This window comes from Mustela erminea, chromosome 13 (genome assembly GCF_009829155.1).
Source record: "Mustela erminea isolate mMusErm1 chromosome 13, mMusErm1.Pri, whole genome shotgun sequence".
NCBI lineage: Eukaryota > Metazoa > Chordata > Mammalia > Carnivora > Mustelidae > Mustela > Mustela erminea.
In genome coordinates this window covers 35,218,315-35,235,337 of record NC_045626.1, presented here as the reverse complement: position 1 = coordinate 35,235,337, position 17,023 = coordinate 35,218,315, and the positions used below count along the sequence as shown (strand labels likewise).

At 37.6% G+C, this 17,023-nt stretch overlaps 1 protein-coding gene across 5 annotated transcripts in view; it reads left to right on the top strand.

The window, feature by feature from the left end:
- The window catches only part of KIAA1328 (KIAA1328 ortholog), a 320,199-nt gene that overhangs the window by 268,345 nt on the left and 34,831 nt on the right, over positions 1-17,023 (top strand). For all 5 annotated transcript variants that reach the window (XM_032310986.1, XM_032310985.1, XM_032310989.1 and 2 more), the window contains one exon: positions 1,909-2,017. In XM_032310986.1, coding sequence (XP_032166877.1) covers positions 1,909-2,017 — 109 coding nt within the window. The remainder of the gene's footprint in view (positions 1-1,908; positions 2,018-17,023) is intronic.

Genomic DNA, 17,023 nt, shown 5'->3' with positions numbered 1-17,023 from the left:
TAGCTTTGTGACCTTGGGCAGGTCCTGTAAGTCCCCTATGGCTTATTTTACCTATCTGTAAATGAGATGTTAAAATAGTATCTATTGCAAAGGGGTTTTATGAGAATAAATATAACTAACTTCTAGAAATAGCAAAACTAGAGAGAGAGAGAACTAGAGGAGGGATAGGAACAAAACAGGAACTTTGGGGAGTGAGGAAATATTCTGAAATCAGGTTGTAAAAAGAAATAAGTCAATTCCATGAAAATTTTTTAAAATTATTTATTTGCGAGGGAGAGCGTGCACATGGAGGAGGAGCAGAGGGAGAGGTGAGGGAAAGCATCTCAAGCAGACTGGGTTGTGGTCATGCTTTCATAAGCTATTTAAGTTTACTACTGTTTATCAAGCTGGTAAGTTTAAGATGGTTAAATTTTATGGTATTCAAATTATAATGAAGCTTTTTTTAAAAAAAGATAAATGGTATATGGCAGAGGCTTAGAGCAGTACCAGGCACATACTAAGCATACCATATCTATTAGCTCTTGTCACCTTATACTGCCTTGGGTTGTTTGTGATTCTTTATCAGGTTGTTCAGAGTATCTCATGTTCTTACTCTCGCCCGTCTTCTTTACCGTCCCCTAAACTAACTCTGAGCTTAATCCTGATACCAGCCCTCGCTGATCATTAGGTACTTGGTAAATATTTACTGATTGGTGCACTGCATGTACTGAGGGAGTTTGTGTCTAGTATGAAAATATATTGGTTTGGGTTCAGGGTCCCACGGGTTTGTGTATACAAAGAAGACTGAATTGTGGATTTAGGTAGCTGGTCTTTTACATCTATACATAATAGAGAACAGCCAGTATTGAGTATAGCTTTTGAATACCAAGGATCATGGTGACTGTTTTGATGCTAATCTCTGCACATAGAAGACTCTTGCTTTCTGTGGGTCTGATTTTTCTCTGATAACACTGAGAAAGGGTACCATTCCCAGATTATAGACTACTATATTCTTGGCATTTGAGGGTCTGGTATTTGCAACACACCAAAGCTGTCTTCATGTTATTTGAATAGTTACACTTTCCTCGAAGAAAGAATAAATCTTCCCAAATAATTTCTTTAAGCAGCTTGGGCTGTAGTTTTCCAGGAACCAGAAGAAAATCGTGAGTGAGATTCTTACAGTCTTGCAAGAAAAAGACAGGGATGTTTTGTGTTGTTTGGGAAATAATATTAGGAAGGAAGAGGAGAAGGAGAAAATTATTGTTATTAGAAATAATAATTAGAAAACAAACAAAAACTAAAAAATCTTTCTTCCCATGCCATCTTATTTAGCACTCCAGAGGAGAAAAATAATTATTAACTGAACATTGCTTGTTAGAAAAGAACAGAGACCAAATCAGCCCTGGAATGGATAGGTGAACATCTTTTCCAGTCAGACACTTGTTTTAGCCCAGTGTACAGGTCTTTGAAAGAAGCATTCAAGATTTATGTCTGCCTTGAAAGTTTTAGGGATAAGAGCAGTTTAACTTGGGGGATTTGGAGGTACAAAGTGCTGGACTCAGAGAGACGAAAGATGTTTTCTTAGAATGGTTAAAGGGAACAAAATAAAGCAATTACCTTCTTGGTCATTTTCACAGTAAACTCAAACCAGCAGGAAGATGACAGGCCATCAGGTTTAAAAGCAAAATCAGTAGCCAGTCTGTTATTGCACAGAGGTACTTTTTTTAAACAAGATACTGTGGATTCTGATTTTACAAAATCAAAACAACCCACTGAGTTTCCCATCTGCCATTGTTTCATTTCAGAGGGAAAAAAATAGCTTACTTTTAAAGCTTAGGCATTTTGGAATGTCTAATATATTGCTCAGAATGGACTTTTCCATTTCCTTTTATTGAATGCCCAAATTAATTCTTTTTATTGTTCATACAGGAACAGTGGCAGGAGTTAGAAAAGATGCATCCACATCTCCTATAACAATAGGAAGCCAAAAGGAGCTTGGAATCACAAGCTCATCAGCGCTGCAGCACGACTCTTCTCGGTAAGCCTCAGGGACTCTTTGGTTTAACATTCTCTAGGTAAGAGCCTTTTGGGAGGCAGGGAGTCATTTAATAAAGGAGTGGAAAAGTCTTGACAATTCTTAAGAGCTGTTACTCGAGAGAGGCCTTCTTTGGAAGCATCTAGATTTGGCCAGGTTGATCGCATGGAGCTCTTTACCCATGCCTCACCTTAATTGAAACCGGTAATTGGCAAGGATTTCCAGAAAAACACAAAGCTAATCCTATCTTTCATCAGAAAATGTGCTTCACAGCAGGTCTTTCCCAGTTTGTCGCAGAATTGTTATACACTTGGACTTTAAGTTTAACTAATTGAATTCATTGATTCTGAAAATTATGGTGGGTTTTGTATTACAGGTTTTTTTTTTTTTTAAAGATTTTATTTATTTATTTGACAGACAGAGATCACAAGTAGGCAGAGAGGCAGGCAGACAGAGAAAGGAAGGGAAGCAGGCTCCCCACTGAGCAGAGAGCCCGATGCGGGGCTCGATCCCAGGACCTTGAGATCATGACCTGAGCCAAAGGCAGAGGCTTAAACCACTGAGCCACCCAGGCGCCCCTGTATTACAGTTTTAAGGGACTGTCAACGTTTACGGATACCAGAGACATTTGAAGAGTTAAGAATTTGCTCAGACTTTTCTGGAGTCAGGAAAAGAAACACATTATTAAAATTTTTTCACATCCAATAAGCCACCCACCTATTACGCATTTAAGGCTTATTATATAAACAGCAACACCGAATGGGCTTAGTTTCAGCTTTCTTGGGAATGTGCTTGTTTGAGCATTTAAATTCCCAGCATCTTATCAGAAGAATGTAGATTTCAAGACTTAATTTTAATTATAAAGAACTTTTGGGAAATAACCCTAACACAGAGGACAGTAAGGACTGCCATCTATTAGGCACCTACTGTGTGTCCACCCTTGTATGGACTGTCTGATTTAATCTTCATCAGAGCCTTAGGAAGTGGTACTCCTATCATTCTCATTGCCGGAATTAGGAAACTAAGAGATTGAGTGACTGGCCTAAGGTCACATAGCTAATAAGACGTAGAACTAGCTTTTCAGACTCCAAAGCCCATTATCTTAAATACTGTAATAGTTGACAATGACAACCTCCGTATTTTGAAGGTGACCCACAAGCAAAAAAAAAAAAAAAAAATTATCTAGTTTACCACATTCTTTGTCCATTGCCCCTTTCTTTTATTTTTAATGCTGCCCTTATTAGCATTTTCCAAGTACCCACATTGAGCTGTCAGTCCTGAAATGTTGAGGGTCAGGGGTCCCTCCTTGAACCACTCGGCATTGTGGCTGAATGCTTGTGCTCAAAGAGGATCCATCCCAATCACCTTGAGGGCTTCCTCTGGAGAAGTTATGGGTAAAGAGGAGAAATGATCTGGATTTTTACTCTTAGTGAATTTTCCTATTGAAGATTAAAGCAAGCTCTTTAACGCTACTTTAATGTGGTTTTGATTATTGCATTTCAGTTTAGAGAGAAGCATGAAAAAGAATAAAATGTTTCCCCAGTAAGAGTTTTGTAGAACATTCTCAGCACACATTTTCTGAATGGACCATATCAACTTCGTACAGTTTTACAAGCCCACGTTAGAATTTCTGTGAAGACTCATATTTATGGACCTTAAAAAAGAGATTCTGTATCAGTTAGTTCTTAATACTGCAAATCAGCTAAATACAGACTTGCAGAGGTTTCATAAATAATGAGTACTTGGCTAAATAAAACAATGTGTAACACACTGGATTTCATCCTTAGAAGTGCATGATGGCATATTATAGGTTTATTATACAAAGTGCAGAGTTGAAAAAAAGATTCAGTGCTATGAAAATCAGTTACCAGGAGGGCACAGTGGTTTCTTTCCAAATTTCAGAATCAGGATTATTTGAATTATTCTTATTTCAAAGTGTAGAAAAGGCATTTTTTATAGACTACTTTTCAGTTACATGCAAACTCTTAATGCAAGACAAAACTCTGTTTATTCTTCATCCCAACAAACCTTTGAACTTACTGAGAAGAGTAAAAGCCTATCCACCTTATATTCCCAGAATTTCCCAAACTTGGAAAACAGGATGGGGGTGGGACAGATGGTGGTGGGAAATAGGTTTTCCTTTGTTCTCTGAAAAGCGTTAACACCTCGGAAGAGTCCTATATTGTCCCACATGCGGTGATAAAACCAGGCGTGGCAAAGTCATCTTTCTCATTCACAATGTGGGCTGTTAATTGTTCTCTCTGCTGCCTGTCAATATAATGTGAAATTTTCATTCCCCATTCAAGATGGGAGAAGTTGTGGCTGAAAATGTTAACATTTGCATTTTTATTTGTTGATTTATTTAAAGGACAGCCTCTCCCGCAGCAATCCATCACTCGGTGACACCCCAAATATGAATAATGTATTGTAGACTTGCGGTTACAATGTGTAATAAGTGCTAGAGACAGTAAAGGAATGTTAACTATGTTGCAAATGTAATATTTATTGACTCATAAAGTTTATTGCTTTGGAGGTTCAATAATACTGACCATAGGCCATTAATATCACTTATCCTGATTTTAGCTGGGCACCTTTATATGTAGAAATATTCATCTATCTCATGCTAACAAAATAAATAGGTAATTTACAGCACAAGCAAAGAGGGCTTTATAGTTTTCTGTGCTGAGAGCTGCATCGCTTCTTTCTCTTCATTCACTTCTGGCCTCCAGCATTGATCACACACCCCTGAGCTGTCCAAGAGAGAAACCACAATAGGCACATTGGCACAAGAGGATGGAGCTGCTGAACCAAAGGGGGCCATGCATTTCTGCTTGCCTGAAACAGGCAACGCCTCCCAAACCCCCATCATCTGGGCTTTTCTCCCTGTCATTCTGAACACCTGGTGAGGAAGTGCACCTTTGAGCGGAAAGTTCAACAAATACTTCTCCTGCCAGGACGCTGGGTCAGAGTTTATAGATTCTACTGGATCCTCTGGTCTCCAAGGTGAAACCAGAACTGGCCAGTTAATTTGTTATGAGCACAGCTGTTACTGATAATTAACCCTTTTATACCTTCCAGAATTAGGTATGTCCATTGCCAGCAATAAAGATCATACAGGAAATACCTGACACCCAAAGCAAAAGAAGTAATGTTAATTAGCAACCATCAGCTGTAATTGTCATTCCCATTAAGATGCAGAATTAAGTATTTCTTCGTTATAAATAACCTTTCTAATTGTACTTGATGTATGCCAATTTAATCAAAAAGTATACTTGCAACAGACCGATATTTGCATTAATGTAGCTTTGGATCTTCAAATCTTTTATTTCAAATTTGGGGAGAAAAAGCATAGTACAGCTGTATATCCTTTATATGTGGGGATCTTTTGCTATCCAGGTTTGGAGCTCTAGAACATTTTATATTAAAATGAAGACAGTGTCTTCTGGGATTGTTCACTGAAACAGAAATCTTGTCACTTTTTAAAATACCAGTAAAGTTTCTATGTTCCAGTCATATGACAGCTCAGTGGTAATTGTTCCAAACTGATAAACAGAGGCAAATAGCAGGCCTGCGGCACCAGGATTACATTCTGAGGCCCCGAAGTAAATGTTACTAAGGCTTCTTCTCTGTGTTGTCCCCTGATATATGAGAGTTATTGCTGGTACTCTTGCCCTCGTGTGTGTGTGTGTGTGTATGATGTGAAGAAAGAAAAGCAGATCTCACCGAAGCATACCAAATTACTGAATTTGGGGGAACTGGAGATATAGATGGCCTATTTCTGGGTAGTACTGCTCACCTCTCTACTTTAGCTTTTTTCAAAAAGGTTTTTCACCACAATGCAGAGTTGGAAATTTTGCTTTTTTTAGAGAGGGCATGTGCTCACCTGCATGTGGGGAGAGGCAGAGGGAGAGAATCCCAAGCAGAATCCTCCCACCCCTGCCCCAAGCGCAGAGCCTGACACAGGACTCGATCGCATGACCCATGAGATCAAGATGCAACCAGAAGCCAAGAGTCAGACACTTAACCGCCTGAGCCACCCAAGCACCCCCAGAGTTGAAAATTCTTATTTTCTTTCATTTTGTTGGTTTTTTAGACATGTTGGAGAGGGGTGATTTTGTGGAGCTTGCTTTTTATTGAGGGAGGTAAGAAAATATTTAAGTATGTATTTCCAAAGATCTAATAGCTTATTTGGGGGCTTTTTAAAAAATAGCCTAAAAAATAACTTAATTTGATCTTTTGTTAAAGACTGTGGTCCTTTGCTTTCAAACTATATGCTTAATTGTCCTGAAAACTTTGCTGTAAGTTTATAACTTGATGAGCTCTCCGTTGTGCACATGCTTGTGCCATCATGCTCACAGACCACTGTTTGTGCACAGCGGATCTGAAGCTTGTAGAGACTTGCTGTCCGTTGAGGTGGAGACTGAGGGACCACGCTCAGAATATTGGAAAACTGGGACCGCATTACACTAATCCAGGCTGGAGGAATCCAAGTACCCTGCAGTCTAGAACTTAAACTTCTGTCTTGAAAACTGTATTTTTCTGTGTCTTTGGAAGAATGTCTGTCTTTTTAGATCCTCTGCCTATTTTTTATTCAGACTGGTTTTTTTGGTTTTGACTTGCTATTGAGTTGTAAGAGTTTCTTATATATTTTGAATATTAACCTCTTACTAAATAGTTTATAAATATTTTTTTCAGTTTGTGATCATTTCCTTTACAGTTTGATCCAGTCCCATTTGTTTTTACTTTTGCTTTTGTTCCTTGAGCTTTCAGTATCTTATCCAAAAAATCATTTCAAAGACTGGTGTCAAGGAGCTTTTTTTTTTGTTTTCTTCTAGGAATTTTACAATTCCAGATTTTATAATTAAGTATTTAATCCATTCTTAGGGTTTTTTTTAAATATCATGAAAGATGAGAGTCCAGTCTCCTTCTTTTCGGTCTGAATATCCAGTTTTCCCAGAACCATTTATTGATGAGACTGTCCTTTCCCAATTGTATATTCGTGGTGCCCTTGTTGAAAATTCATTGATCATTTATGCTTTGTTGTTGGTTTTTTTTCTGGGTTCTTGATTATGTTCCATTGGTTTGTGTCTGTTTTTATGGCCAGTACCATACTGCTTGGATTACTATAGCTTTGTAATATAATTTGAAGTCCAGAAGTGTGATGCCTCCAACCTTGTTCTTTTTCCTCAAGGTTTTAGCTATTTAGAGTCTCTTGTGGTTCCTTATGAATTTTGCAATTGTTTTTTCCATTTCGGTGGAAAATGCCAGTGGAATTTTGGTAAGGCTTGCATTGAATCCATACATCACTTTGGGTAGTATGGTTATTTTAACAATATTAATTCTTTCAATCCATGGAGATGGGATATCTTTCTATTTATTTGTGTCTTCTTCAATTATTTTCATCCATGTTTTATAGTTTTCAGTGTACAAATCTTTCACTGCCTTGATTAAATTTATTCCCAAGTATTTTATTCTTTTTGATGCTATTATAAATGGAATTTTTTCTTGATTTCCTTTTTGGTTAGATCATTATTGGTATAAATAGATTCAACTGATTTTTGTATATTGATTTTATATCCTGGAACTTTACAGAATTTGTTTGTTCTAACCGGGTTATTGTTGGTGTTGGTGTTGCTTTGTGTTTGGAGTGTGTAGGGTTGTCTACATATAGAATCATATCATTTGCAGAGGTAATTTTACTTCTTCCTTAACTACTTGGATGGCTTTTATTTCTTTTTCTTTACTTATTGCTGTTGCTTGCACTTCTAGTACTTTGTGTAATAGAAGTGACAGGAGCAAGCCCTGTACGAGACCACAGAGGACAAGCCTTCAATTTTTCCCTATTATGATGTTAGCTGGGGCTTTTTATAAATGGCTTTTATTGTGCTGAAGAGATTTTCTTCTATATTCAAGGGTTTTTGTCATGAGTGGATATTGAACTTTTCAAGGAAGACATATAAATTGCCAACAGGTATATGAAAAGATGCTCAACATCAGTAAATCATTGGGAAAAATGCACATGAAAACTACAATGAGATAGTCCCTCACACCGCTGGGATGGCTATTTTCAAAACGATGGAGGATAACAAGTACATAATGGTGAGGATTTGGAGAAAAGGGACCCTCGTGCATTGTTGGTAGGAATGTAAATTGATACAATTATTGTGGAAAACAGTATGGAGGTTCCTCAAAAAATTAAAAATTGAACTACTGTATGATCCAACAATCTTCTTCTGGGTATATACTCAAAGGAAATACAGTACCACAAAGAGGTATCTGTCCTCTTATGTTCACTGCAACATTATTCACAGTAGCCAAGATATGGAAACAACCTAAATGTCCTATCAGTGGATGAATGGACTTTGGAATAATATTCAGCCTTTTAAAAGGAGATCTGCCATTTGTGGCAGATGGCATGGATTAAGCTGGACGACATTATGCTAAATGAAATAAGCCAGACATAGAAATACTTCATGATCTCACTTACTTGTGGAACATAAAAAGTTCAAAGCATAGAAGCAGAAAGAAGAATGGTGGTGACCAGGAGTAGGACGGTAGAGGAAATGAGGAGATAGTGGTCAAAGGGAACAAAGTTGCCATACTGTAGGATGAATACATCTAGAAATCTAATGTACAACATGATGGCTATAGTTAATAATACTGTATTAAATATTGGAAATTTGCCAAAAGAATAGATTGCTAGTGTTCTCACCACCCTTTTAACTATATAATTGAAACTATATGAAGAGATGATATATTAGTTTGATTGTAGTAATCATTTTACTTTATATGTATATCATTAATAATTTCCTAATATTGAACAACTCTTCCAAAAAATCATTGTATATTTTAAATATGTATTTGTATATTTTAAATATATTTAATTTTAATTTTTAAGTGGAGTTTTTTTTCATCTCTATTTTCATCTTAAGTAACTTGACATAGAAATTCAGTTGCTTCTAGCACCAGATATGATGATATAACCCTTAAAGACCTTGAACAACGGTCATGTTGGTCATTTGCTGTGCTGTGAAGAGGGACAAACATTTCTTCATTTGTCCCTCTTCGTTCTTTGTGGATCATCAACCAAGGCCTTAGCGTCTGGGCAGTTCAAGCATTGTTTAGTTTCTAATCTCAATTTCCCAGTAACCATTTAGATTATGTAGAAGGAAAAATCATGTAAATATGCTGTTCCTGATTGTAAAAAATTATCTCTTTTATCCCTGACAAAAAAGTTCTGGATTGGCAACATAAGTATGTTAAGCAACATATATCTATCATACTATTAACAAAAATATAATGCTGAAAATAATAATTACCAGTTCACAATCCTTAGCATAGTACCTCAGTGTTGACAGAATGCTTCTAACCTGCATTTTCTTATTTAAATTGCACCCAAACCCTGAAATAAGTAGTAGTAGTACCTCATTTTACAGCGAGGAAATGGCAACTGGAACTGTCCATAGTCACACAGTAATGAAGCAGAAAAGAGACCCTGAACATAGTTCTTCTGATCCCAGATTTTAGTGTTTTTTCATTCTTTACCATTGCCTAAAACTTGAATTTCAGGTCAAGGTGTTGGCATTAAGCTGATAAAATTCTGGTATAGAGTAGGAATGAGACAAACTTGCCTTAAGAGTTACAGTTTATTTTTATAACTTGACAGGAAGAAGCGGGTCATTCAAGAAAAAGAGAAATGCTGTGTTTCCATTACGCACAACAACCAGATTGCAGCATTTTCTTGCACTTGTGCCTAGAATCCTCACTGCAACAATATTTTTTTTCTCATCTGTAGGTTCACACAAATGGTTTATGTACTCAACTAGATTCCCTTCTGTGCCTAGCACACAACAATGTGTCATTCTCCCAGGGTAGAGAGAGGGGAGCTACACTAAAATTCCAAACCCCAAATTAGAGCCCACAGGCACTACCTGAGTTTATGTGGTAGTTGGAATAGCGGACCTCACTGCCTCTATATACTTGAGTATGTGACTGACGGCCATAAGTGACAGTACTGCCCACTCTTCATTGAATGTCTGCTGTATATCAGGTAATGTGTTGGGCATCTACAGATATGTCCATTTAGAATTATATGTTCATATAAATTACATGGCACTGTAAAGCTCTTTAATGGCTACTAAAACTCAATTGCAAAATATTAGATAAAATTTCTTTTTAGGTTTTTCAAAATGACTTCCTAAAATGTGGGCTGCAAGGCTAAGGGCTGTCATTTTAGCTTTATGTGCCCTCAGAGTAAGTTTGCCCACCACACACAATCAGAGTAGCATTTACTGTAACTTTTCCATTTTGAGTCTTTTGTAAATAAAATAAAAACAAAGCCTAATGAAATGACACACACACAAAATGATGACAGTAAAAAGGAATAGGCTGAAAACTTAGAAAAGAATGTGTTGAATATGTAAAAGAAAACATAAAGTATAATGTGCCTCTCTGTCTTCCATCTTTAATCAGAAGAATGAAAAGCCCAGCCATTCAAAAGGGGTTTTACTTAAGTTGAGTTGATACTTTGAAATTCCCTGCCAGCAGTGGCATTACTCCCAAGAACAGTTGAACACATGGAAATTCTTATGTGTTTGATGAAAAGATGTAGCTTTTAATTAAGCCAGGATATTGTGTTGTTACTGTAATTCCCACTGTTAAAAGCCATTAATGTAATCATCCATTCCTCTGACACACACTGTTATACTGTGTATAAGTTTAAAAAACAGAAACAAACAGGCTCCGTAGAAATTTAGAGATAACATAATTCCAAGAAATGAATTCAGCTTGAGGAAGCTTGTCAAGACATTCTTACCATAGAAAAAAAAGTACTGCACAGAAAAAATATACATTCAAACAGCTGATATTTACTAGTCACTTAGATTCGGGTCCCCTGGCTTCAGGAATTCTAAGTTCTGGATGAAGGAGTTGTAAAAGCTCCTTCAGTATTCACAGTTTCCTATATTTTCCAGATATCCTACAGTGATGTATTACTTACATAATTTTTAAAACAATATTTAAAAAGAAAGCAAAGGGCACATATTAATAGGAGGTAAATCCATTTCAAAATTTTTTACTCTACAGTTTCAAGTATTTCCAAATACCCTAAGGTTCACCTTGGAACGTATGACATAAATATGTTATTTCTTTGTCGAGCCAGCAATAGGTGAGGATTATGCTTCCTTGGTGTGTCTTCTCCAGGGTACTGAACGCTGAAAAATGGTATGATTAGTGACATCTGTTCAGTATTGCCAGTTCCCGTTATCATTTCACAGTGTTTATCCTCATGAACTGCTGTTTTAGAGTCATTCGTTTGCTCCAAGGTCACCAAATTCCCTGCACTTCAATGTTAAGGAACATTTGTTGAGTGTCACTTAGTGTTCTAGGCAGTTCAGTGCTTTTCTAAAATTCTTTCATATATGTCACCTGACCTAATCCTCAGAATCATGAGAAAATAAAGCTCAACGAGGCAATTATAGGACAGTCTAGAGCTCAGGTGTAATAATTATTAACACCTGGGTTTATAGATCTAGGTTTGAATGGCTTTGAACAAATCATTTAATTTAATCTATAAGATGGGGATAATACTGTCTCCTCATAGGCCTGTCGTGATGATTAAGCAAAACAGTTTACATAGAGTACTTAGCACACTCCCTGTATATCACTAAATAATAGTTGTCATTGTAGAACTTCCCAAGATCACACAAGCAATAAGGAGCTAGGATTTGACCTTGCTATTGTAATTCCAAACTCTATGTGTGTTCCCTGACAAAAGGTTGGGAATAGGATTAAGAAGTTGGCAACTGGGTTGTATTTTTTCATTTTCACTATGCAGACATGTTTGCAAACATGCCTTTTATTTTACCTCTCTAAGCATGACTTCTCGGATGAAAAGAAGAATTTTAATAATTACCTTGAAAATGTGCTCAGAGTATTAACTTTAGGTAAGCAAAGTTAATTTGGTTAGATAAGCACCCTAATTTGGTGCTGGGCCATAATGTGCACTCAGTCAGTGTTCACTCCTTTCTCTGTGGGAGAAGGAGAGATGCCAACTCCCCGCTGAGTAGGGAGCCATAGGAGGGGCTCGAACTCACAACCCTGAAACTACGACCTAAGCCAGAATCAAGAATCAAACGCTCAGTGGACCAAGCCACCCAGACACTCCAGTGCAAGGATTTCATTTATTATATTCATTGCTCTACCCTTGTCCTAGGAGAAGGCCTGGCACATAACAGACATTCATTCAATAAGAATGAATGAATGATCACAAAGTAATCATTTCCTTTTCAGTTTTCCAGTTCATGGCATTCTTGTAGACAATGATTTTCCATTAGGTCTCCTTCACATCTGCAAAAGAACCGTGGGTTGGTGCCCTGCTCAAACATTTAATCGTGCTTCTTTTACTTCCCAGAACTTCTTGCATTTTCATTGACTTTAAGGTATTCCTGTTTTGTAAGGATTGAAAGATGTCTAGTTTTTTAGGAGATTTTCAAGGAGCAGATTCTCCATTGTGAGTGGTTTCAACATGTTCTTTATATTGGGATTTGATTGCTTGGACAGTATCCCATGGGTCTCTTCACTTAGCTATTTCTTTGCTTGTGTTCAGCCATAGCATACAACTTCTAAGCCTCTGCTTTGAACTGTGGCTACTTTGTTGTTCTGGTTTCATCAAGTTAAAATCCTTTCATGCAGACAGGCATCATGGCTTAGAGGAAGGGGCATAAATACTGAAGGCCAAAGATCTGGATTCATCCAGCCTCCACAACTAACTAGTAGCAAAACCTTGACAGAGTCCCTTGACCTTCCATCTCAGGCTGAGCCTTACCCTTTGTTTAGACACAAAATCAAAATGAAATAATATGCATCTTCCTCTTGATTTCAGAGTAGTTAATACATTTTGAGAATAAAATGAGAAGTAAACATTTTCAAAAACAAATAAGTGATTTCAGAATAACATGTTTTAAATATCCCTTCAAAACCTTTGGGTTTTGTGCTAGCCAGTAGTTTGGAAACATTAAGTAGATAAACGTGGTACCCATCATTCACAGCATGGTGCAAAGCAATTATATGGGTATCTCTGACCTTCCTAGTTGAAGGGGACTGGATGCAATTTACATTTCTAGAGATTATGCTATGTGAACATGTGTTTACTGAGGGTTTTTCCTTTTTAATGTTTAAATGAAACCACGTCTGGAAAACATCAGATCTTACTTTCAGGAGGATGCCCAGAGAAAAACAAGAAAAAAGTTAACAACCTCAAAGTCCAAATTGAGGTCATTAGCCACCTGGAAAGAGGTGACCATATCTTAGTGTAAGCTACCTGCTCTGCCTTAGGGAAAGAATGGTCAGGATTGTGCGGGAGAGTTCCAAAATCGCCACTGAGTAAATCAAAGACCTTATACTTATAACGGAGAAGACAGACAATAATGTAGTTAATCGTCACTGACCAATGCATCATAGCTCAGCTGGATCTCTTTATATACTGTTTATATATTTAAATATATTATATATATACACACACCACTTTAAATATGTTTAACATTTTTTTATTTGAGTATAGTTGATACACAGTGTTTCAGGTGTACAACATAATCAACTTCTCTGTATATTATGCTATCCTCATCATAAGTGTAGCTACCATCTGTCACTACAGATCACTATCACTTTACCATGTATGTTTCTTATAGTAAACCTTTTATTCCTGTGACTTACTCAATTCATACCCGGAAAAACCTGTATTTCCTCTCTTTCACCCATTTTGTCCATCCTTCCACCACCGCTCCCCCTCCCCTGACAACCATCAGTGTGTTCTCTGTATTTATAGGTCGGATTCTGCTTTTTGTTTGTTTATTCATTTGTTTTTTAGATTGCACATATGAGTCATATGGTATTTAATTTAGTCTGACTTATATCACTTAGAATTATACCCAGTAGGTCTTATATTGTTGCAAGTGGCAAGATCTCATCCCTTTTGTGGCTGCAGAATATGCCTCTGTGTGTGTGTGTGTGTGTGTGTGTACCCACCACATCTTTTATATTCATTCCCCTAGCAGTAGATAGCTGCTTCCTTATCTTGGCTATTGTAAATAATGCTGTAATAAACAAAGGGGTGCATGTATCTTTTCAAATTGGTGTTTTCATTTTCTTTGAGTAAATAGCCAGTAGTGAAATTATTGAATCATATGGTATTTATATTTGTAATTTTTTTGAGGACCCTCCATGCTATTTTCCACATTGGCTGCATGAATTTGCATTCCCACCAACAGTACACAAGCTTTCCTTTTCTCCACATCCTTCCAGTACTTGTTATTTCTTATCTTTTGTATTTTAGCCATTCTAACCGGTATAAAGTGATCCTTCATTGTGGTTTTGATATTTAACAGCTTTCATATTTTCTCCATAAACTATTTGCTTCTCATATTAATGGAATATGATCCCCCCAGCCTACTTTTCTTTATTTATTTTTTTTATAATTTCTTTAAAGATTTTACTTATTTATTTGATGGGCAGAGATCACAAGTAGTCAGAGAGGCAGGCAAAAAGAGGAGGAAGCAGGCTCCCCACTGAGCAGAGAGTCCAATGCAGGACTCAATCCAAGGACCCTGAGATCATGACCTGAGCCGAAGACAAAGGCTTATTAACCCACTGAGCCACCCAGGAGTCCCATACTTTTCTTTACTTCTTATGGAGAAATTTATTTTAACATTTTGTATTTTCTGTAATTTTTTATGAGTTTAACCACAAAAATTAAGAGATGGATATACATGAAAATTCTTTGGAAAGAGTAAAGGGAAGCACATGAATATTGTTATTTTCATTAGTCTTAAGAGTTCTGGATACATCATCACACCAACCATCCTTCCTAATTTACCTTTTAGAGAATTTCAGTAAGCCATTTGGTGTGTAAATCCTAATATTATCCAAAGAAGGAAGATTCCACGTTGATCTTGAAGCTCTAGCATAATTGCCCAGTGCATTACGTATTTACTTATCAAGACTTCATTGATTTTTTTTTTCTTTCATGGGTGCATACTAAAGTAAGACTCTTACTGAGAGTGAGAATCCATCTTGGTTGGAATGTAAGTCTCTTGGCAGGCAAGGGCACAGTGATTATTGTTTTACATATGAGAAGCTGTTTCTTTCTTTGGGAGAGCTGGGGTATTCTGAGATGGGTTGTAGTTTCTGTTAGAACAGGGACCCTGCTTAACAACCTGTCACAGGACATGGGCCATGGAAAACCAGAGCCCATTGTTAGAGCCTAGAAGAAAGGCCCCAACCTAATAAGAGGACAGCAAGCTGGAAAGCTAACAAGCCTTATATACAATTGCACATCTCATAAAAGTCTTATATCCACTCGTGTTTCTTAACATACATGAAGAATTTGTCCTTTCTAAATTTCGACAGTTTTAGAATATTCTGGATAAATGCTTATGTTTAATAATAGTAATGTATAAGGAAAGTACAATAAAATGATGCCTAGCCAGTGGGATTATTTTATAAATGTTATGCATTAGATAAACGATGCAAACAAGTTGTCCCTTAGGGATTTTTCTTTTTTCTAGGGCATTGAATAACCCTGAGCAGGCACTTTGAAGAGTCAGGTTGAAAGCTAGAGCTGAAACACCATGCTAGCCCATGCTGAGGGGAAGGATATTCAACTTATTTCTTGTTGAAGGCAGTCTCTTCCCTACTCCCTGGAAGAACTCTCCCATCAGAAGTCCCCACGATCATATACTTAGCTCTTGGTGTGACCTGATGAAACCTAGAAGTAACTTGCCTTGGGACACCTACCCTACCAGATGCAGATTGGACTATTTACCACAAATGGCATACTGTGTGGACTTCCATTAGAATGCTTCTGAATGTTCTCCAGGAATGAAGTAATTCCCTCCTGCTCGGGTAGCTGGAAGTACTGTGCAAACTAGCTCAGAGGAGAATCCTCAGTTAGTGACTTCTCAGCGCCATGTCTGCTGCCTTCACAGTCTCAGCTCAGGACTGAGAAACCTTCTGCTCCTAAAATAAAGCTTGTCTGTAGACCAGTTGATACAGCTCACTGCCTGTAGATCCTGTCTTCTAGGTTTGGGGAAGAAGTGGACTTGTAGTAGAAGAACCAGATTCTGGTAAAAGCTGAGGTGTGGCATCATCTCAGGGGTGGATCCTAACTGTAACATAAACCACTGATTTACACAGGAACAAGCTTAAGTAGTGGCAGAATTAAGACTGGCCCGGGCCCTGAAACTCCCGGAATCCCAGCCACTCTGGACCACAGGAGTTAGAAGCCTGCAAGATTGCTGTGCCGATCGCCATGAGCCACCCTCTGCCAGGACTGCATGTTCCCTCCGCTCTCCTTCAGGTGCTGCTGGAGCTGAGCATGTTTTCCAGAACTGTCCCCTTCCAGAAGTTTATGCTTCATCACAGCTTGCCCCAGTTCTTTTGTCTTCTCCCTTTGGACATACATATTTTTGTGAGCAGCAAAATGTTTCTACTGAGGTGCACATGTAGGTCACATGGCAAAAGACCAGAAGGTCTTATGCTAAGATTGTAGCATTGTATCATTAGTTCAGTGGAGGTTATTGTATCAGTGGGAAAATTTTAATTTCATGCCCTGCAGACTTCATAGTCTTGTGTGCTCTCTCTGGTCCTGTTGTTGCACAAAGGGCAAATCCCTGTGTCACGTTCGTTTCACATTGAAAAAAAAGTGAAGTTGATCCATCTGAGATCTTCACACAAAGACAGATAAAAAATCTGTTGTCAGAAAGCTATTACATGAGGAGGGAGCTGGAGGGAAGAAAAATTCTTTACAGCTAATATGGCTTTCCATATGAGTGAGTATGGCCTCAAGGCACAAAAAGGGGGGGGGGACCTCTGTTAACACTGGCTACTGATACAAGATATCCTCAAATGTTTGGGTATAAAAACCAATCAGACTGGGCCCAAATCTTTTTTAATCAGTTATCACTGGCATAAAAAAATAAAATAAAATAAAAATTTCTCCTTCACAAAAGTGTT